A 22097-nucleotide genomic window follows, 5' to 3' on the forward strand; every position below is an offset into this window, starting at 1 on the left:
AGAATGAAATGGAAGTGTGGACAAAATAACCTCATCCCAATCTATTTAAATCTTATATTTCTCAGAGGGATGTATAAAGGAAAACTACATCCAAAATGTACGGAATTCCACCTCTCACTTTTTATACAGACTCATTTATTAGGACATGCGGACATAGCAGAGGGGATAAAATGCTGAGGAGCATTAGGAGGAATACATATGTAGCTAGAATACTAGTACATATGTACATACAGATTATTACAGTTATCTAAAGAGGGAAAGTTGGGAGGCAGCTGGAACCAAAAGGAAAAGGGAGGGATAAATTTACCTTGAAATCAAGGGCCAAATATTTTAATAGGCCTAATTCCATGTGGAACAATGGACCAAAAGGCAAGCCTTCCATTACTTTTTGTGGCCATCAAAAGACAGCAAGAAGAAATTATGAGATGGAAACTTTGAATAACTTTCCTTATAACAGAGGAAACAATTGGGAAAGAATACAATCACATAAATGTAATTGTTTATGAGGGAATCAGATATACAATTTACAGGAAGCAGGCAAACGAGATTTGCTCATTGAGGCCTAATGGACTCACGGTGTTCAGCCAATGGATCCATTCTGTCTCCTTTTGTAAAAATTATTTGTCCCAATCCCCTCCTCTTGGGGATGAGTTGATGACCTCAATAGCACAGAAATTAAAGCAGTCCAGATTACCTCCTGTATGGTCTTAACATGTCTTTATTACTTTACATAAGTTGACGATTGTCTGAAACTATCTCCCTCTGTGTTTGAACTTGGATACGCACATAAAAGCCACAGGAGCTCCTGCTGGGTTTCCCTGCCTTGCACTCCACAGTGGAACACTGAGGCAGGTAATGAGATTATGAGTCAATCTAGGCTCTTTGTAAAGATCTCTTTATCCCTGGTGGGAGGAGCTCATCAGACAACCTGTGTATATAAAGGGAGGAACATGGCATAGTTGGGAAGCATCAGCCATGTGAGGAGGTGTTGGAGTTGCAGTGTTCCCCATTGAGAAACAAGACCTTGCTATGTAAAGTATATGTTTGAACCAAAGCTCTTTTGAATGGAGTAAGGGTTTTTATATGTCTATATAAGTACATGTATATATTTTTTTGCAGTCTAAATTATCTGCTGAAACTATTTATGCACCAGTGTATGGACTAGTGAAACTCCAATATTAACCATCTTGGAACAAAAAATATCGTAAGCCTTCCCCTTTTATTTACAATCACATGTTTTGGAGGAAGCTTTTTTTTTTCTGGTCACACTTTTTATTCTGGGTGATTGGGCCCTCCTTCCTTAAGTCCTAGTGTATAACTAGATGTTTAGTAAAAAATTCTTTTGATATCACTTTAGGTCTAAAAGTTTGTTAATATGGAACTTGCACTCTGATTGGGCCACCCCCCCCTAGACATCAGTTGAAACCTTTAATACTGAAGAAATTCAATTTTGCCTTCTAAAAGATTTGGATTAAAATCTAGAGAACGGCTGACATACAAATCTTCAGTGATGAGGTTTTCCATATAATGTCTGTGGTATCCATATATGCCTATTATCTCTCTCCTCACATTTTGTACCGAATGTTTTATGACACGCTATATACACCCCTGATGAACCTCCGATGTAGGAGGAGAAACACGTCAGGTGAAAAATCAGGAGTTTGCAAATAATGTCATGTAAATACATCTGTGACTTCAGGGACAGTTTGGTCTAGGCGAATGTATTCTGGACACTCCCAGTTTTCTTACCTCGGATTTGTGAAAGCCTCAGAATATAAACATACCTGGACCAAATTTTTCCAATCACATACATTGTAGGTCGTTTGGCACGGTGGTATATTGACCCCCTATTTTTGGGGGTATATCACTGGTCTTTCTGCTACATAATTAGCTGAAGTCTTTCATATTTGGCTGTTTGTTCTGTCTTGTGTATCCTTAAAGTTTTTTGTATGCAAAAATTTTTATAAAAAATATTTTTTGCATAATAAAGAATTGATATTTTAGAAAGTGACTTTTTCTGTGGATACCGGAGCACCAGGCAGGGTACTCTGACCCTGTACAAAGCCTTGAACCGACAGGGCCGAGTCGAATCAACTGATTGTGGACTGGACTTAAGGACCTATCCCACACAAGTCCCTTTAGAAGACAACAGCCCAACCATACAGGGTATAGACACCGTCAAGGCATAGAGACCCAAAGGGCCAGCGTCTGTGGGCAAATGGGCTCCTCCGGCTAGTACAAGTCGGGGAGCGGACTACCGGTGTCTAGGCATAGGAGTGAAACATTTACACACAGAGGTGCAGGAGAAAGGCGAAAACCACCAACCGATTCCGGGTAAAGCTGCTGCGGGTCCGTTTATCACTCCGTTTGGTTTACCAGAGACTCCAGTGTCTTCTGTCAGAGTGAGTACACCAGTGCCATCAGGCACTGCACCGCACTGCATCACAACACGTCATCCAGCACCCTGGCCCTTTCCTACCGGGCCCCAGGACCAACACCTGCTACCCACGGAGGGGTCAACACCTAGCTGCGCCATTACATCACTCCCGGGAGCCCCATACCTTCACCGCAGCGGTGGTGCCCACAATCACCACAACCCGTGGGTGGCGTCACGAACTATCATCCCAAATCAAACACCCAAATCCCCGCGTGTAGCGCCAACTCCCTTGCAGAGCGACGTGACCCCCGGGTCCGTGAGAGGCTCGAGCCACCACCCGCAGTACGAGCACAGATCCGAGCGACTCGGCGGTTACAGCCGAGCCCGCGGGGCGGTACACTCGTCTTGCATGTTTAAAGAGGAACAGGAAGAGATTGTGTGTGTAATGATGCGAAAATATTTTTGCAGCCACAGTCAGAAAAAGATGACAGTGGGGAACAGCAATTAGTGTCTCAAGCGCTACATGATGATTAGATAAGATACAGTTGCCAACAAGTGATGTTGTTAAGTCAACAAGTCAGAAGGATCAGTGTGCGAAAGTGGAAGATGAGGTACTGGATGATGAAGTCACTGATCCAACCTGGAAAAGTGCCATGCAGTGAGGACAGCAGCATAGAGGAAGAGGAATCCACAGCACTGCAACAAGCAGGAAGATGAACTGGAATGGCTAGAGGGAGATGGGGGAATACTGTTGCTCTAACACACCCACACATGGCAAATTCCCAGGCCAATGGTTAGGTGATCCCCAGCCTGGTGCTTTTTCAAGAAAGTCGGATGATAAAATAATGGTCACTTTCAACCAGTACTGTGCTAAGATCATCCTGGGCCTGACAACTATCACCTTGACCACAAACTGCACACTCAGGAACATGCCAACAAAGCACCCAAATACCGTTTTTCCCCAAAAGAAAGACTTACCTTGAAAATAAGCCTTTCATGATTTTATTGGATTTTTTTAGTATGCTTGAAATATAAGCCCTACTCCAAAAATAAACTCTAGTTACAGACAGGGCTGTCATTAGCGAGAGTCAATTTCTCAGGGTATTTCAAGGTTAACATTGTTTACGGACCTTTGATGACTTCACAGTCATGTAACAGGATGTAATCAAAGGTCTCTTAATTGTAGGAGTCTAAAGGTCCAGTCACACTAAGCAACTTACCAGCGATCCCAACAACGATAGGGATCGCTGGTAAGTTGCTAGGAGGTTGCTGGTGAGCTGTCACACTGCGACGCTCCAGCGATCCCACCAGCAACCTGACCTGGCAGGGATCGCTGGAGCGTGGCTACACGAGTTGCTGGTGAGCTCACCAGCAACCAGTGACCAGCCCCCAGTCTCCTAGTTACAGCACACATCAGGTTAATTAACCCGATGTGTGCTGCAGCTAAATGTGCACAGAGCAGGGAGCAGCGCACAATGCTTAGCGCTGGCTCCTTGCTCTCCTAGTTACAGCACACATCGGGTTAATTGCCTGATGTGTGCTGCAGCTAAATGTGCACAGAGCAGGGAGCAGCGCACAATGCTTAGCGCTGGCTCCTTGCTCTCCTAGTTACAGCACACATCGGGTTAATTACCTGATGTGTGCTGCAGCTACATGTGCACAGAGCAGGAGCCGGCAGCACAGGCAGTGAGAGCAGGAGACTGGTATCAAAGGTAAATATCGGGTAACCAAGGACAGGGCTTCTTGGTTACCCGATGTTTACATTAGTTACCAGCCTCAGCAGAAGCCGGCTCCTGCTCACTGCACATTAGTTGTTGCTGTCTCGCTGTCACACACAGCGATCTGTGCTTCACAGCAGGACAGCAACAACTAAAAAATGGCCCAGGACATTCAGCAACAACCAACGACCTCACAGCAGGGGCCAGGTTGTTGCTGGATGTCACACACAGCAACATCGCTAGCAACGTCACAAAAGTTGTTCGTTACCAGCGATGTTGCTAGCGATGTTGCTTAGTGTGACGGGGCCTTAAAAGAACTGAATAGGAGACAGGTTGATATGCAGGACTGGCATTAGGTGAGAATTTAACAAGTCCCTCATTTTTCTAGGGACCCCACCATTTTTTATCCTGATAAAACTTCTTAAGGGCCTTTGTGACATCATGTCCTGTGACTAGGTTGTCATACCTGCCTGTAGGTATGTGTAGTGTATGTAGATAGATAGATAATGAATAGATAAGAGATGGATGGATGGTTGGATGGATAGAGGTGTTACACACAGGGTTTGGAGAGTTATGTTGATGTTCTGGGATGTGATATGACTATATTTGAATAAATGTTGTTTGTTTTTTTTTTTTGTTCTATAATAAATGTGGATTTTTTGTTCATGAAAAAAAATAAGACATCCCCTGAAAATAAGCCCTAGCCCATCTTTCGGAGCAAAAAATAATATAAGATCCTTTCTTACTTTCAGGGAAACACTGTAGCTGAGACAAACTTAAGGCTCAAAAACGGTGAATCCAGCATCTGCTTCTTAGGATTAAAACATGGCTTTATTGAAATTAACTAAAAACGTAAAAAACCATTACAATAATCAAAGTAGACTAGAGGTCCATCTACGTGTTTCGAACAGGTAACTGTAAGGTATTCGTCGCCATGTCGAAACTGTGCAGAAGGGTGCATAGATCCTTGATCTGAGACCAATCCATCAGGGTGATCTTCCCCACCTCTGCATCTCGTTGGCCCAGGCTATTATCGTCATGACTTATTGCACCAGCACTCGGCGGTGCTGCCACAGTCGCTGTAACATGTGGAGAGTCGAATTCCAGCGTGTCGGCACATCGCATTTCAGGCGATGAACCGGCAGGCAGAAAGACTTCTGGAGCAATGCAAATCGCTCAGCTGCGGCGGTTGAACGGCAGAAGTGAGCAGACAGTTTTCGTGCCCTGTTCAGAAGGCCATCTAGGCCGGGATAGTGTGTTAAAAATTGCTGGACCACAAGGTTCAACACGTGAGCCATACAAGGCATGTGTGTCACTTTGCCCAGGCGTAGGGCCGCACCCAGGTTAGCAGCATTGTCGCACATGACCTTACCAGGCTGCAGGTTGAGTGGAGACACAAACTCAGTCTCCAGAGCTGCCCACAACTCAGCCGCTGTGTGACTCTTATTTCCAAGACATTTCAAAATAAAGATCGCCTGATGCCATTGCGCTCTGCTGCCAGCATAGTAATGAGGGGTGCGTGATTCCTTCTGCGCAGTTACAACGCTGGTGGCCTGACCAGGCAGGCTTGGGGCAGAGGTGGAGGACCCAGACGAGGTTGAGGAGGCAGAAGCAGTAGAGGAACTTGGACAGACAGAGGATTGACACACAAGTCGTGGGGACGGCAAGACTTGTGCAGCAGACCCTTCACCATCTATCACCATAGTTACCCAGTGCCCAGTCAGCGACATGTAATGTCCCTGTCCATGCTTACTGGTCCAAATATCGGTGGTAAAATGCACCCATTCACACACAGAGTTTCTCAAGGAAGCGGTAATGTTGTGTGCGACATGCTGGTGTAGTGTAGGCACACCTTTCTTAGAGAAGTAGTGGCGACTGGGCATCTGGTACTGGGGCACAGCGACAGACATAAGGTCTCAAAAATCCTGTGTGTCCACCAGGCGGAAAGGCAGCATTTCGGTAGCCAAGAGCTTACAGAGGGATAAAGTCAATCTCTTAGCTTTGTCATGGGTCACAGGAAATGGCCTTTTATTTGTCCACATCTGAGGGACAGAGATCTGGCTGCTGTGTGGAGACGGTGGTGAGTAGGGTGTCCCTGGAAAAATGCATGTTTGTGAGGAAAGTGCAGGCGTAGACATGATGTTGCCTTCATCCAACGTTGGTGCTATCGATGTCTGAGAGAGCTATACACACGCACTTGTTTCCCCTTCGAAACCAACTGACGACCTACCAAGCAAACTGCCTGTTGCAGTTACAGTGGTGGAAGGTGTGCGTGGAAAACCAGGTGTGACAGCTGTCCCCACAGTCATAGAAGATGAAGAGCGCGCGGATGCACTGGAAGTGGCAAGCAGTGGATGGTCCGCTCCGCTAGGCCCGGTGAGCTTCCCACTGGGACATATGATATTTATTCATGTGACGATTCATGGAAGAAGTTGTCAAACTGCTGAGGTTTTTGCCTCTACTTACAGATTCCCGACAAATTTTACAGATCACATGATTTGGCCGATCCTTTGCAAGGTCAAAAAGGACCAGGCTAGGCAAGGCTTAGAGGATATGCGACCTGCTGAGCCACCCCGACTAGTGCTCAGAGGCAGAGTGGTGGCTGAGGATGCAGTTGTAGACGTGCTACCAGTACTCCTCCTCTGTCCAGGAAGGCGCAAGGTAACTTCGTCGTCAGTTGCATCCTCCTCCACCGCCTCTGTTGACCTCCTCGAGTGCCTGACTGTGGGTTGACAGTAGGTGGGATCTAGAACTTCTTTATCAAGCGTTGTGTTTGCACTCCCCTCACCCTCAGACCTAGCCTCTTCCTGCCCTGACCGAATATTTAAATTGTCATCCCAATCTGGTATCTGCGTCTCATCGTCATCAGTATGTTCCTCATTGTCTCTACTAACAGGTGTTACAGTTTGTGAATAAGGGTCAACATTATGCTCAGAAACTTGGTCATTATGGCCTGAATCTGAGTCACAAAGGTTCTGGGCATCACTGCAGACCATTTCCTGGTCTGTACTCACTGTAGCTTGGGAGCAGACCTCTGATTCCAAGGTTATAGTGTGACTGAACAGCTCTGCAGACTCAGCCATCTCTGTTCCACCATACTGTGCAGGGTGGATGGAGACTTGAGAGCTGGGAGAAAGCAAGTGTGATTGGGATGACAGCTCAGAGGACTGGGTTTTTTTGGATGCGGTAGTTGAGGTGGAGGAGAGGGCACTTGTTGGAGCACTTGAGATCCATTCAAGCATGTGCTTTTTTTGTGCATCATCTACCTTTGTTACAGTTGTTCGGGTCCGTAAAAAAGGGAGCACATTGAATTGTCCACGGAAAGTAGTAGACATCTTACTTTTGCTGGAAGATGGCCTAGCTTTAGCAGATGTTAATGTAGCTTTGCCACATTCCCCATGGACAAACTTTTTTCCTTTTCCAACATGCCTGTTCTCCTTTCCACCAGCATCTGTCATTTTGCCACTCATTTTGATAGCGACAAGTTTGGCCACTTAAACTGTGGTAGTAAAAATTGAGAGGTGGTGTAGATTGCAGAGGTGGTCTAGCTTTATTGAAAGCTGAAGAACCAACACTAACTATCCCTGACAATGCAACTATGGCTCTAAATCTGGCAGCACTCTTTGCTATTATAATAGCTTAGTAAAAATGAGCAGGAGGGTGTAATGCAGAGGTGCTAGAAATTGCTTGGCACCAGTGGGACACTAATGTAGTACAACAGCCACTTTTTGGATGCCACTAAGTTTCAGCAGTGTTTGCTATTATAATAGCTTAGTAAAAATGAGCAGGAGGGTGGAATGCAGAGGTGTTGGAAATTGCTTGCCACTAGTGGGACACTAATGGAGTACAACAGTCACTTTTTGGATGCCACTAACTGGCAGCACTCTTTTCAATTAAAATGGCTTTGCAAAAATGTGCAGGAGGGGAGAATGCAGAGAAAATCCCTTGAGCCACCCTGTGGATCTGGATCCGAGCAGCCCGACTGCTGGCGTGGGGGCGGCACAATTGTGTGAGTTTGCTCCTATTTCTGCCCCAAGTGGAACCCAACCCCAGGTGGCTGTCCTAGTGACCGGGGCAATCCCAAACTTTGCGTTTGACACCCCCCTACCTACCCTAATCCAGCTCCCCCGAGAGAAGGCTCCTAAGCTTTATGTAAAGTGTGAATGTGGAACACTGATGATTAACCCCCTCCTTACCTCGAGTCGAATACTGCAGCTTAAATGAGCTGCAATACTCTGTGGTGACTGGAGCCTCAGGGGCGCCATAGAGACAAATGCCTGTAACCAAAATCAGTGCCTGTGGGTGACATCACTGGCTCTTCCGCTGTGCTACATGCTTGCCAATCCCTTGACCAGGATGCAGTAATGCAATGCCAGAGTTCCCTTATACATTGTTGGCTTTTTAGTGTGCAGCTGTATGCATCTTGTAGTTACTATGTTTTTCAGCTGGCACCTATTCATGTTTGTTGGATGTGCGGATCAGTTTATTTTAAATATTTGTAGTGAGTCTCTTTCTGACTGAGCACTCAGCCCTACAAACCAAGCTGTGTTCTTATCCTTTATAGCAGGAATCTAACTGCCCACACATGGTGGTTTGTAGTCCAAATAGCGGCATTTCAGGTTAGATTATTAGTCTAGCTGCTCAGACACGCATGTTTTTAACCCAGATAGTGGCATTTCAAGTTAGGTCCCGGTTTTACAAAGATATACCTTGCCGTGGTAACTGGGTTTACATGCATTGGCCAATACATAAACTAAATATCTATTTTATCTGTGCTGGTTTCATAATATGGGGGGACCCTACGCTATTTTTTTCTTATTTAATTTTACTGTGCGGGTAGAGTCACACTGACTAATCGGACTGAGGAAAAAAAATCGCAGCATGCTGTGATTGTGGCCGGTGTTTCCCTTACGTGTGACTCTCACGAGTATTAAGTCACATCACCCAGCCTGCTGCTATCCGAACACATGCGTGCAGCTGCATAGAAATACAGGCCATGTCGGGTGATGAGACTCAATACTCACGCGAGTTACACGTAAGTGTAACACCGGCCTGTCTGTGAGTCTCCTATCAGTCGCACCCATACAAGTCTATGGATGCAAGAAAAACATCGGCCTGTACTCAAATGTTATCCAAGTGCAGAGCGATGTATGCACAGGCTGACAATGGAGCAGATGGGAGATTAACTCCTCCCTCTCCACAGCTGTGCCTCGATCGCATGATCGGGTCACAGGCACATGACATAGTCGAGGGTCATTAGCATTTCACATCTGATGCTCTCGCATCGGATGTCATACGCCAGTATGACTCTGACCTACCATATAAACAAGAATAGCGCCCGTGATTAGAAGCAGTCAGCTAACACTCAGTGTGGGGGCGTGGCTGACTGCAACCAATCACAGGCACTGATGGGCTGCTCAGGAAAGAAATGCTGCTCAGGAAGTGAATGCGCGACCTGGAAACAGCTTGCCACCATGACATAGCCTGGGTGAGTACAGCACCCCCACTCCTAGCTCCCTATCACTTTTACCAACATTTTTAATCTCCGGTTTCTGAACCCCATAGACTTATATGATGACTGAATTCCGGATTGGAACTAGGTATTAAAAAGAAAAGGTAACAGCGACCCACCAGTTCTGGGGTTTTTGAGTCAGCCCGGCTCTAATCATAGATATTGGAATACTACTTGAAATGTAATCAGATACGTTTTTTGAGAGGGGCTATGCATACAAGGCATAGTTTATATTTATACTGTCAATTCGAGTTTACAGACTGCTTTTAATCCCTTCCTAGCCCATTCAGTCCAAATCAAATTCATTTGATATGAATTCAATTCTTCCCATGAACTGAACAAAAAAATGCACAAATCAACTATTTTGCTGTTAACAACTCATTCATTACATGGGAGTAAAAATGACCCGATTGTATGAAATTCAAACATGCCAACTTTTTTTCTCCAAAAATTCAACTAGCATTGAATCTCAATATTGAAAAGCTTCTAATTTACCAAGAAAATATGTGTATAATCCTCTAAGTTCCCTTTGGAATGTATACAACTAGTTTTAAGCTTTGCAGTGCAGACACCGCTATGGTAATTTCTTAATGACCTCATCCTATAAGTGGATAAAGTTCACATTCTGATATACACAAGCCTTGGATTCAGGGTTTTTTGTTTTAGGAGCAAAAATCATACTAAATGGTTTCTTGTTTGTAAATAATTAAAACGGGCTGTTCTTAAATGAAATCTGTCAACAGGTTTTTGCTATGTAATCTGAGATCAGCGTGAGGTAGAGACAGAGACCCTGAAATGAGTTATGTGTCATTTGTTTAGGCTGTGCGTTGTTGTTTCAATAAAATCATTTTTTATCAGCAGGACATTATCACTACAGAACTAGGTGTCTCATGCCATTTAGTCATGCTTCTCGGTGCAACCTTGCCCCTACTACTCATCGATTGGCAGCTATCTATCAATATAAACTGCACACAGAAAGCTGCCAATCAGTGGTGTGGGTGGAGTTAAGAGCTCAGCATTTTGAGCTATGTTAGATCTGCAGCAGAGAAACCGGTAATTTTTCATAACTACTGCATCCAGTATATTAAGGGACACTTCCCTGGAATCAGGATCTCACTCACTATATCATGCGGTTTTCAGATTTCATTGCAAAGCTTCCTCATGGATTCCATATAAGATGCTGTAATTATAGCAGATTTCAGATCAGTCAATTCATAGTCACACTGACTATACAGCTACAGCACCTCCCTATATATTACTTGAAAATTTGGATTATTATTCACAGAATGAGACTTTTACTCCTGTTTTCAAACTTCCTGATCACTGAAGTAGTACACCACAATCAGACCTCCTATCCCTCGCTCATGAGACTGTGGGTTCATGTAGGTAATTAATTGCTGGTTGAAGTAGTGTTGAAATTTGCTTTTGTGAGACAGAGAATGGCATCCTCAGTATTGGGGCTCTGGGCTGTTCACATGAATAAAACTGAGAGTACACTGATTAAATGCAAGGTACCTTTTTGGGGAATTCAGAATATTGTACATTACATATCGGGGTACATCATTTATTTAGGACAGAGGTTTATGCAAAGAACCTCATTATACAGTTCTCTGTTCAGTAGTAATTCTCCACAAAGATTTGATTCCTTACAGTTTATTGCTTTAAAAATGAACATTGAGAGTAATAGACAATATTCTTTTATTATATCCTAAAGTCTTTATTTAGGAATATATTGAAAACTTCTAGCAAATTGTAACATCTGAATTAGACAATGAAATACTGATCTCCAGAAGACAGACATAATGAAGAGATTTTATAGAAACTAAAGTTCCTTAGTATTGAGTAACTGGTCCCAGTAAAATGCTTAATGCAAATATACAGAGCAAAAATATAAATGCAATACTTTTGTTTTTGTTCCCATTTTTAATGAGCTGAATTCAACTTTTCTATGTACACAAAAAGCCTTTTTCTCTCAAATATTGTTCACAAATTTGTCTAAATCTATGTAAAAGGCTGCTTTACACGTTACAATTTATTGTGTGATCATATTTGCGATCGCACCCGCCCTCTTCGTTTGTGCGGCACGGGCAATTTGTTGCCCGTGTTGCACAATCCTGTAACCCACCCGTCACATGTACTCACCTTCCAAACTACCTCGCTGTGGGCGGCGAACATCCACTTCCTGAAGGGGGAGGGACGTTCGGCGTCACCGCGACGTCACACAGCGGCCGGCCAATAGAAGCGGAGGGGCGGAGATGAGCGGGATGTAAACATCCCACCCACCTCCCTCCTTCTGCATTGCCGGCGGGAAGCAGGTAACTGTGTTCATCGTTCACGTGGTGTCACACGGAGCGATGTGGTGTGCCACGGGAACGATGAACAACCGGACCTTCATAATTTAGAAAATTAGCGACATGTCAGCGATGAACGAGAAGGTGAGTATTTCTGCTCATTGATAGCTGTCACACGCTACGATATCACTAACGATGCCGGATGTGCGTCACTTACGACGTGACCCCGCAGACATCTCGTTAGATATAGCGTAGCGTGTAAAGCCCCGCTTTAGTGAGTAGAGATCAACAAACCTGTGGTTTGATGTTTGTTCACAGACTTTTCCAAAAAAACAGAGTTCAGGTACTTTACTTGTGCAAACCACTTATACGAGCATCACTTTGCTCGGCTATGCTCGGTGCTCGGCTACGCTCAGTGCTCGGCCCAGTGTTTGAACGGTTCGCAGTGGAGGTAACAACAGCATGATCAGGTGGGTGTAGTGTGCACCTCCCAAAAAATGGAAAAACACTGCCCTGCCGCAGAATTGATCTATTTATGGCTGGCTGGATGTGGTTGGAGACCTAAACTGCCCAATTAGTGACTTCCATTGGGGTTCAGGTCAAGTCCGGGTCCCAAACTGAACTTTATCAAAAGTCCAGCTGCAACCACAGATCCGAACTTCCACGGGTCCGCTCATCTGTATTAGTGAGCACTTCTTCGTTAGGCCGGAGTTACACTTGCGAGTGCCTTGCACATATCTTGCGCGAGTCTCACCCGACACAGCAGCACCCTCTCCTGGCAGGAACGGGTCAGTTGCATGTATCTCTATGCAGCTGAGACGCTCCTGTCCTGAGAGTGTCAGGCCGTGGCAGGTGATGCAATGCGGGACTCACGCGAGTTACACACAAGGCACTCTCACATCACATAGTGTGACTCTGGCCTTACTGAGACAATCCATCCACCTCACAGGTGGGGCATATCAAGATGCTGTTTGGACAGTGTGATTATTGCACAAGTGTGCCTTAGGGTACCTTCACACTTAGCAATGCAGCAGCGATCCGACCAGCGATCTGACCTGGTCAGGATCGCTGCTGCATCGCTACATGGTCGCTGGTGAGCTGTCAAACAGGCAGATCTCACCAGCGACCAGTGACCAGCCCCCAGCCAGCAGCAACGTGCAAGCGACGCTGCGCTTGCACGGAGCCGGCGCCTGGAAGCTGCGGACACTGGTAACTAAGGTAAACATCGGGTATGGTTACCCGATATTTACATTAGTTACCAGCGCACACCGCTTAGCGTGTGCAGAGAGCAGGAGCCGGCAGCACAGGCAGCGTGAGAGCTGCGGAGGCTGGTAACTAAGGTAAATATCGGGGAACCACCTTGGTTACCCGATGTTTACCCTGGTTACAGCTTACCGCAGCTGCCAGATGCCGGCTCCGGCTCCCTGCTCGCTTCATTTGTCGCTCTCTCGCTGTCACACACAGCGATCTGTGTGTCACAGCGGGAGAGCGCCTTTGAAGAAAACGAACCAGGGCTGTGTGTAACGAGCAGCGATCTCGCAGCAGGGGCCAGATCGCTGCTCAGTGTCACACACAGCGAGATCGCTAATGAGGTCACTGCTGCGTCACAAAAAGCGTGACTCAGCAGCGAACTCGGCAGCGAGCTCGCTGTGTGTGAAGCACCCCTTAGGCTGGCCACAATAAAAGATCACAGTAACGTGTTTTTTTATCACACAGCACAATGCCACAGATGTTGAAAGTTTTGCGGAAGCGTGCAATTTGCCTGCTGACTGCAGGAATGTCCCCAGAGCTGTTGCCTGTGCATTTGATGTTCATGTATCTATTATAAGCCATCTCTAAAGGTGTTTCAGAGAATTTGGCAGTATATCCAACTGGCCTCACAACCACAGACCATGTGTAACCGCATCAGCCAGGATCTCCATGTCCATCATCTTCACCTCCAAGATCGTCTAAGGGGCACTTTGCACACTGCGACATCGCAGGCCGATGCTGCGATGCCGAGTGCGATAGTCCCCGCCCCCGTCGCAGCAGCGATATGTGGTGATAGCTGGCGTAGCGAAAATAATCGCTACGCCAGCTTCACACACACACTCACCTGCCGTGCGACGTCCCTGTGGCCGGTGACCCGCCTCCTTGTTAAGGGGGCGGGTCGTGCGGCGTCACTGTGACGTCACACGGCAGGCGGCCAATCGGAGCGGAGGGGCGGAGATGAGCAGGATGTAAACATCCCGCCCACCTCCTTCCTTCCGCATAACCTACAGAAGCCGCAGTGACGCCAGTAGGAGATGTTCCTCGCTCCTGCGGCTTCACACACAGCGATGGAACAAGGAACAACATCGGACTGTCACGTCAGCGTAATTATGAATATACGCTTTTGCGCTCGTTAATCATATCATCGAGACTTTACACACTGCGATGTCGCATGCGATGCCGGAAGTGCGTCATTTTCAATTTGACCCCACCGACATCGCACCTGCGATGTCGCAGTGTGCAAAGCCCGCCTAAGACCTGCCACCCAGACAGCGGCTTCAACAATCAGTGCAAAACCAAAGAAGTTTTGCACAAACTGTGAGAAACCGTCTCAGTGAAGCTCAGCTGCTGCTCGTCCTCCTCATCGGGGCCTCCACCTGACTGCAGTTGATCGTCGTAACAGACTTGAGTGGGCAAATGCTCCCATTTAATGGCATCTGACACATTTGAGAGGTGTTTTCTTCATGGATGTGTGACACCCCTGGACTATTCAGGTCATCACAGGGTACTGCACAATCTTCCCTCCCTGCGCAGGATTCAACCCCTCATGGTTCTGTGTCTCTATCCTGCAGTACTGCCTGCACCAGCAAATAAAATCCTAGATACACCTTGCACCACACCCTGTCAAGCACACCAGTGGTCGGCTTAAGCTGGAATAGGGCCGCCCACCCAGGGGTCAGGCAGGGAGGTGAGAGGTATCACTTCAGTCGAGTAGTAGCCCTCGAGCTGAGAGGAGCTCTGAGGAAGCTAGGAGTTGTGGCTCCCAGGGGAAGCAGACTAGGTTGCACACGGTAGTCTGGACTTAGAGGAGTCAGACCCCCGGTCACAGGGGATTGAGGCTAGGTGCCTGGGACCTCTTTTGGAGGATGGTCAACAGCCTGGTCCTATCACCTGCTGGTCAGGGACCGAAGACACAACGGGGTACATGGACCCTAGGTCGGGGAGAAGAATCAGGCGACCCAGCAATTAACCTGTGGAGGACAGGATCTCTATGGACTTTTCCCAAGAAGCTCAGAGATTGGGGGCACTAGCGCAACAAGGGGGATAGGGCTTTCCAAATAAGCATCCCACTGAAATCACAAGCGTGAGCTCCTAAGAGCAGGCTCCTTCACTTAGCCATAGTGGGGAGCGGGGACCGGAAAGCTCCAAGCTGACAGACCACAAAGCATACTTTAAATTAATGTGCCAGGAGGCAAGTTACAGACCACCAGGCAGTGCTGCAGGGGACGGGAACCAGACGAGCTCCTCTCTAGAGACAGCGGCAGTCAGAGGCTTGCTTTACCACGTTGTCAGCGCCTGCTTTATTGCTGAGTAAGTACCTGATTAACCCCTGCAACCAGTGAGCCTGTGCTCCCCCTGCACCCCAGCTTATCATCCAGAGTCCCGGGGCCTTTCCCTACCTGTGGAGGGTAACGACATCTGGCTGCCTCATTCCATCACCCCGGGTACTCCCAAAGGCAGCGGCGGTACTCCCAATTACCGCACACCACGGGTGGTGTTGTGACGCCCTAGCAGCAGTCGGACTGCTCGGCAGACACTTTGATGAAAAACAAAAAGGTTTTTTACGGGGGAGAATATTTGTGACGCCACCTGCGGTGTGCGGTAATAAGGAATACCGCCGCTGCTGTATGGGAGTGCCGGGGCTGATGGTGTTGGGGCAGCCTGGTGGTGATTCCCTCCGCAGGTAGGGGCCCCGGGACTCAGGGTAGGGAATAGGTAGGAACAGCCTATATTGATATAGGGCCGGCAGGGCGCTGGGGGAGCCAGGGTACTCACTCAGGTGTGATGACGCATTCAGTGGACACAGACTCTGAGGTAAACAAAGTCTCTTGGTACTGCTGCACTCGGTGACTGCACGTGCGGTGGTCCCTTTCAGTGATTCTGTGGTGGACTGGAGCCTTCCTCCATACACTGTATACTGTGTGTGTCCCTGGCCCCGTTGGCTTGAAACCTTCGGGTCCCGTCCCTCTTTTTAATTGGGACCTGCTCTTAGCAGCTGGCACGTGGGATTTTCTGTGACTGCTCTGTGTGGGAAGTCCTATCCCTCCGCTGTGCTGACGCCGCTAATCTCTGAGCCGTCAAGTACAGGCCACTGTCTGCGACCCAGCCAGGCTCTCCTCAGGGAGCTCTTAATCCCCAGGTCCTCTCTCTTTTTCAGTTACTACCAACTGTCTAACTGACTCCTCCCACCAGCCTGTCTGACTCATAGGTGGGCGGTTCCTTTCCCAGCTGGAACCACGCCCCTGGTGTGCCTGACAAGTGTAGTGTTTGGGTGACTAGGATTTGTGCTGTTAGTACAGAATCACTGTTGCGGACCCCGGAACCAAGGAGGGTGGGCCCTGCACCAAGGATAGAGAATAGTGCAGTTCCCTGTGACACCCTGGACTAGTCCAGGGGCGTCACAGTGTCACGAACTGCATCTCCCCTGTAAATACCCCTTTATACTTTTCAGTGTGGCCCCTAGCCCCGGGTCCGGAGACCCTTGAGCCACGAGTAATCACCCCCCATGGATCCAAGCGGATCGAACGCTGCCAGGGCGGCACAGACGAATCCCAGTTTTCACTTTACACATCAGATGGCAGACTGGCAAAGAGTTGCCACACCAGATACTGACTGTTTTACTGACCAAGCCCAACCCCCCTCACCCTAACAGACACCACCAATACTGTAAAATTGCAGAGTGTTTTTTTTTTTATTATGGCCAGCCTAAGGCACACCTTTGCAATAATCATGCTCTCTAATTAGCATCTTGATATGCTACACCTGTGAGGTCGATGGATTAACTTGGCAAAGGAGAAGCTCTCACTGACACAGAGTTAGGCCCCTTTCAGACGTCAGTGTTTTTAGGTACCTGTGATACCCATTTTTAACTTGGATGTCACATGTACCCAAGTTATTCTATGATGTTGCCCACACGTCTGTGTTTTCACATGGGCCGTGTGACCCTGCTTGGCCCCACACGCACACATGGAGACATGTCCGTTTTTTCTCCGTCAGCACGAGTGTCACACAGATCGCACCCTGATGTGATCTGTGTGACATCAGTGTGATTTGAACCGGAGAAAACACGGGTCTTTGAAATAAAAAGATTTTCTATATTCACCTGTATCCAGCTTTGCTTTCTTCGGCTCTGCTGCCTTCTGCTTCTGACCCCTGCTCATTATACTCATTGATTATTCACTGCACCTCAGAACTGGAACCCAAAGCATCACTGGGACAGTATCGCCAAGGACAACATCTCCAAAGTCAGCATCGCTGGGGAGAACATTGGGGAGAGCATCGCCCGGGACAGCATCACGGACAGCATCGCTGGGGAGAACATCGGGGACCGCATCGCCGGTGACAGGTGAGTTTCCAGCAAACACTGTGTGTGCAGTGACGTCCAGGAGATCATCGGAGTTCCCAATGAACTCTGATGAACCCGTAAAGTCATAGTCGTGACATCCTCTGTAGCGTGGGTGTCGCATGGGTGTTATCAGGAGGTCGTCCGAGTTCATTGGGAACTCTGATGACCTCCTCGGCATCACTACACATACAGTGTTTGCTGCCTCCGGCGCTGCTATAGCTTATAGGCCTGAGGTGCAGTGAATAATCAGTGCATATAATGAGTGGGGGTCAGAAGTAGGAGGCAGCAGAGCAAAAGAAAACAGCGCTGGATACAAGTGAATATAGAAAATATTTTTATTTCAACGATACTTGTTTTCTCAGGAACGTGTCACACTGATGTCACAATATGTAAACACGGATGTCACACGTGTGACACACTCGTTACACACGTATGACACACATAGGACCATACCGATGCGTTTGGCTTGTATCCGATAAAACACGGACGTCTGAAAGGAACCTTAGACAAATATGTCAGCAATATAGAAAAAAACCTTTTTTGTACATAGAAAAAGTCTTAGATCTTTGAGTTAAGTTCATGAAAAATGGAAGCAAAAACAAGGGTTTTGCTTTTATATTTTTGTTATATAAAAATGTTTTTTGTACGAAGCACATTTATATGATTACTAGAAGGTGGCCTGATTCTAACGTATCGGGTAGTCTAGAATGTGTATGTAGGTTAGTAGATTGAATAATGCAATGGCTGGTGTCACAATTGCTGAAAATTTTAATATTATAATTTTTGCCAGTTTTATGTGAAGAAAGAAGTCAGGGGCGACAGACTGCGGGAGCAGCGATGGCGGAGCCGGGCGGGGGCCATGTGTGCGGGGGGGTGGAGCCGAGCGGGGCCATGTTTGCAGGTGGGGAGGAGCCGAGCGGGGCCATGGCACTGGGGATGTCAGTGCCGGGGACTGCATGACTGGGGACAGGTGACTATCCAGGTGTGTGTGTGTGTGTGTGTGTGTGTTCAGTGTTTACATGTAGAGGGCGGACTACGGGGGGTGGAGCTGAGCAGGGTAATGTGTGCGGGGGGCGGAGTTGAGCAGTGGGTATGTGTCGGCTGGGTTTCCGGTGTGGGCTCCCAGGGGTGCAGCACTCACTGGGAAGTCGGAGCTCCGTGTGGGTGCGGGGAAAAGTGTCGGGTATCGTCCTGTCGGCCCGTAGTTCGGGCTGTTCAGTTAGCTGAGCCGTTGGTCACGGGCTCTTTAGTGCGCGCGGTGTGGCGACAGTTGTCATTGTAATGATGTCATTGTGGAGCAAGACAGACAGACAGACTAAGAGAGAATAAGGCAATTATATATAGATATGCATAGATTATATTATAGTTTACAGCAGAAACCTATACAGAGATACATTAATGGCTATGATGTCCCCTGGTCTAGGCCTCCCTGACTTTCTGGGCAACAATAAACACCAGTCTGTCATGGTCTACATCGTCAGAGATCATTACTTTCTCAAGATTCTCATCATGCTTTATCTCAAACCCTTCCTCACTTATCACCTTCTTATAGAAACTTTCATCACATGTCAATAAATGAAACTTGTCTTTTCCAATTTTAAAAAAGGAAGAATTAATACATGCATAAAATAACAGATATCCTCCCATTTTGACTAAATTGTTAATTTTTCTTAGGTTTCTTCTGTAATCCTCGTGGTCCTTACTGATCATTTCAAGAAACCATACACTCGTGGCACAGTCAAACTTTGGCAGTGAATCCAGGTCGTCTTTCCTGAGCTCACATTTTAAGATCTCCTTTATTTTACCTCTTAGAATTTCTTCTTCTTCTTTCCACCCATCGCTGTAAAATACAAACATTTCACAACAGTTGATTAGACAATTCAAATATACCTGGAATCTTACATCTGGTGAGATTAGGGATTTGTGCTTAAAGATGATATATCAATTATGGGAAAACAATAAGACATGAAAAGTTTGATGAATTTAAATAGTTGGTCTGTGTATTTCACTAGACAGTAGAGGGTCACAAGATGCATTGACAGGATTTACTATATCAAGCCTTCTCCTCCTGTTGCTCCATTAGTTAGAGGAATCCAAATGACATTGCATCTTTATAATAAAATGTCCCATGACAGCAGTAGAACAGCAGCACAGATCTCCCCTGTGTCTCCATGCTGCACACTTGCAGTCTCTATCTACAGGAGTAAGAACATTCAAACAGTTGTCAAGACATGAAGACAAAAGAGCCCAACATCAGTCTCCTTGTGCTAAAAGGCTATTTATTTATTTTTTTTGTTTTGTTAAATATATTTCATAATTTAATATAAAACCTCATTTTAAATAGTTGTTGAGGATAAGAATTAAGTAACCAAAAATACTTAATTCAGCCATTTCATAGACTCAGGTATATAGTTTAGTAGATGTAAACTAACACACATATTTATGAATGCTTTTGTTTCTTACTAACACGTATATATGTATATTGCATATTTAGTGATTTTCCTTAACATAGTATATACCAGCACATGTATTTGAAGATGGCTGCTGCATCCTGGACAACTCCTAAAGAAGTTAAAGAACAAAGGAATTCCTAAAGTTTTGACTGACCAATCCAGCAGAGACTATGTTAATTCCTATATGTCCTGAGTCCAGCCTGCGATACTTGATTAGACTGTATTTTGTCTACACCCTTCACTTCTCAAGAGCTATAAAAAGTTTCAAACAATAAAGAGAGGCAGTTGCTTAGCATCGGTCATGGAGAAGGTCCATAACCGATATAGTGTCTGTTATTGTTCTTTCTCGCGTGCACTCATGACATTATAATTTGGAACAGCAGTCAGATCCTGAAAGACCGCTTAAGTCTCGTCCTTAACAGTTGGCGCCAAATGTGGAGCCACCGAAAAGAGTGAGTCAGATCTTCCAATTTCCGGACGTCTGGGGCTATTCCACGAGTATCCACATGTCACATGATATTGAGGATTGATCACCCTCATTTTTGGAGCCGCGGTAAGCATCATATACATTGTATGTGTTATTATATCTGTGGTTCGAGAGACACCTGGAGAAAGGGGGTGGTCACTAGTCCGGAGAATGGTAGTGCACCGAAGACCTATGGTGTGACTGTCACTCGCCAGTGACCTACAGAAGAACTCAGACTCCTTGAGAACTTGAGTTTAGGTCTCTTGCATGGGATCTGACTGGCTGTCTGTATTATTGAGTTGCTGTAAGTGAGGAAGAAATTGGGGGCTTTTTTTGAGCAGCAGTTGCCCACTGATTTTTATGTAGCGGACTGACATTTGTGATTAATTAGGAACAGGGAGAGGGCTGTAAATTCTTTACTCTGACTTAGTCCTCAAAGAGTTAATTACTTGTAACTGTTAAAATCAGCGGCAGCAAGAAGGGGGGTCATTCACCCACCAGTTGTTAAGAAAGGGACAGTGCGGGGGTCAAGACAGCGCAGCGAGATGGCTGCTTGAAGCGAGGAGGAGAAGGGGGGTCAATCACCCACTGCCGTAGTCTTTACATTGAATGCAAGAAGGAGGGGGCTAGTGTGTGGGTGAGAGGGAGGAATTTATAGCAGCCGAGGGGGAGAAAAGGAGCCCAGCTAGCCTGCCAGACTTGATATTTTGTTTGGAATTTGGAACAGAAAATAGTTGGCTTATACGTTTTCGCTATTGAGTTTGTTTTTGAACAGAAGTATGGGAACCAGCGATTCCCCTGTGTCTTAAATGACACATTCACTGCTCGTGTAAATCACACGTGCGAGAAGGGAAAGGGTTTAGGAGTGTTAGAACCAGCGTATCCCCCCTGTGTTTTAGCAATAAACACGCGCCACTGCTTGTGTAAGAATCCTCCCATACGCAAACGGGGTGGGGGAAGGGTTCAGGTAACTTAAAGTGTTGGAATTAGCATATTCCTCTGTGTATTAGACACGCGCCACTGTTGTGATTGGGTAAGTCTTCACAACGAGGTCGGAAAGAATTCCAGTTGGATTTGGCCAATCCAATTAGAGCACTATGCATACTCTGTTCAAGAAGAAATCGTTTTGGTTTTTTTTCCGGAAAGTGCTGAAAACGATATCTCCCTAGTTAATAAAAGAGCGGGAAAAAGGATACAAAAGATTGTAAGGAATTGTGTAAAGTAGTTGGACTACCACCAGGTGGCAGGCTGCAACGCAGTGTATGGTAGTCCATATTGATCTCCAGTGAGGGTATACTGGAGGACAAAGACCCCATTCACTGCCTGTTACATCCTGCCTGCCCCCTCTGCCTGTTGCTGTTTCTGAAATCACTAAATGTCTTTCTCCAGTAGTGGCTCATTGTCCTCCTTTAGGAGTCAGTACATCTGGTACTAATCAAACCCCTCCTTTGTATGCTGGAATGCAAACTGGTTTACAGCCACTAAAGGTAACACCCCTTTTTTCAGTCAGTAGCTCATGCTCCTCCCATTACTCTCATAGTGTCCCAACATGGACGTATTCCCGGAAGTCAGGTGCCTGGAACTTCCTGTCGCGGCCATCTTGCTACACCCACTGATGGCATTACACCTCATTAGCCACGCCTCTCTCGGTGGTTCTTTGTCCAAAGCTCTCAACCCATCCCCT

The 22097-nt window shown here is 46.5% G+C and overlaps 1 protein-coding gene across 1 annotated transcript in view; it reads right to left on the minus strand.

The window, feature by feature from the left end:
* Positions 1 to 17304: 17304 nt before the first annotated feature.
* The window catches only part of LOC142276764 (nicotinamide N-methyltransferase-like), a 30191-nt gene continuing 25398 nt past the window's right edge, over positions 17305 to 22097 (minus strand). The window contains exon 3 of the mRNA XM_075332610.1: positions 17305 to 19334. Within this exon, the coding sequence (XP_075188725.1) occupies positions 18914 to 19334 (421 nt within the window). The 3' untranslated portion in view covers positions 17305 to 18913. The remainder of the gene's footprint in view (positions 19335 to 22097) is intronic.

The sequence above is a fragment of the Anomaloglossus baeobatrachus genome, chromosome 1 (genome assembly GCF_048569485.1).
Source record: "Anomaloglossus baeobatrachus isolate aAnoBae1 chromosome 1, aAnoBae1.hap1, whole genome shotgun sequence".
Classification (NCBI taxonomy): Eukaryota; Metazoa; Chordata; class Amphibia; order Anura; family Aromobatidae; genus Anomaloglossus; species Anomaloglossus baeobatrachus.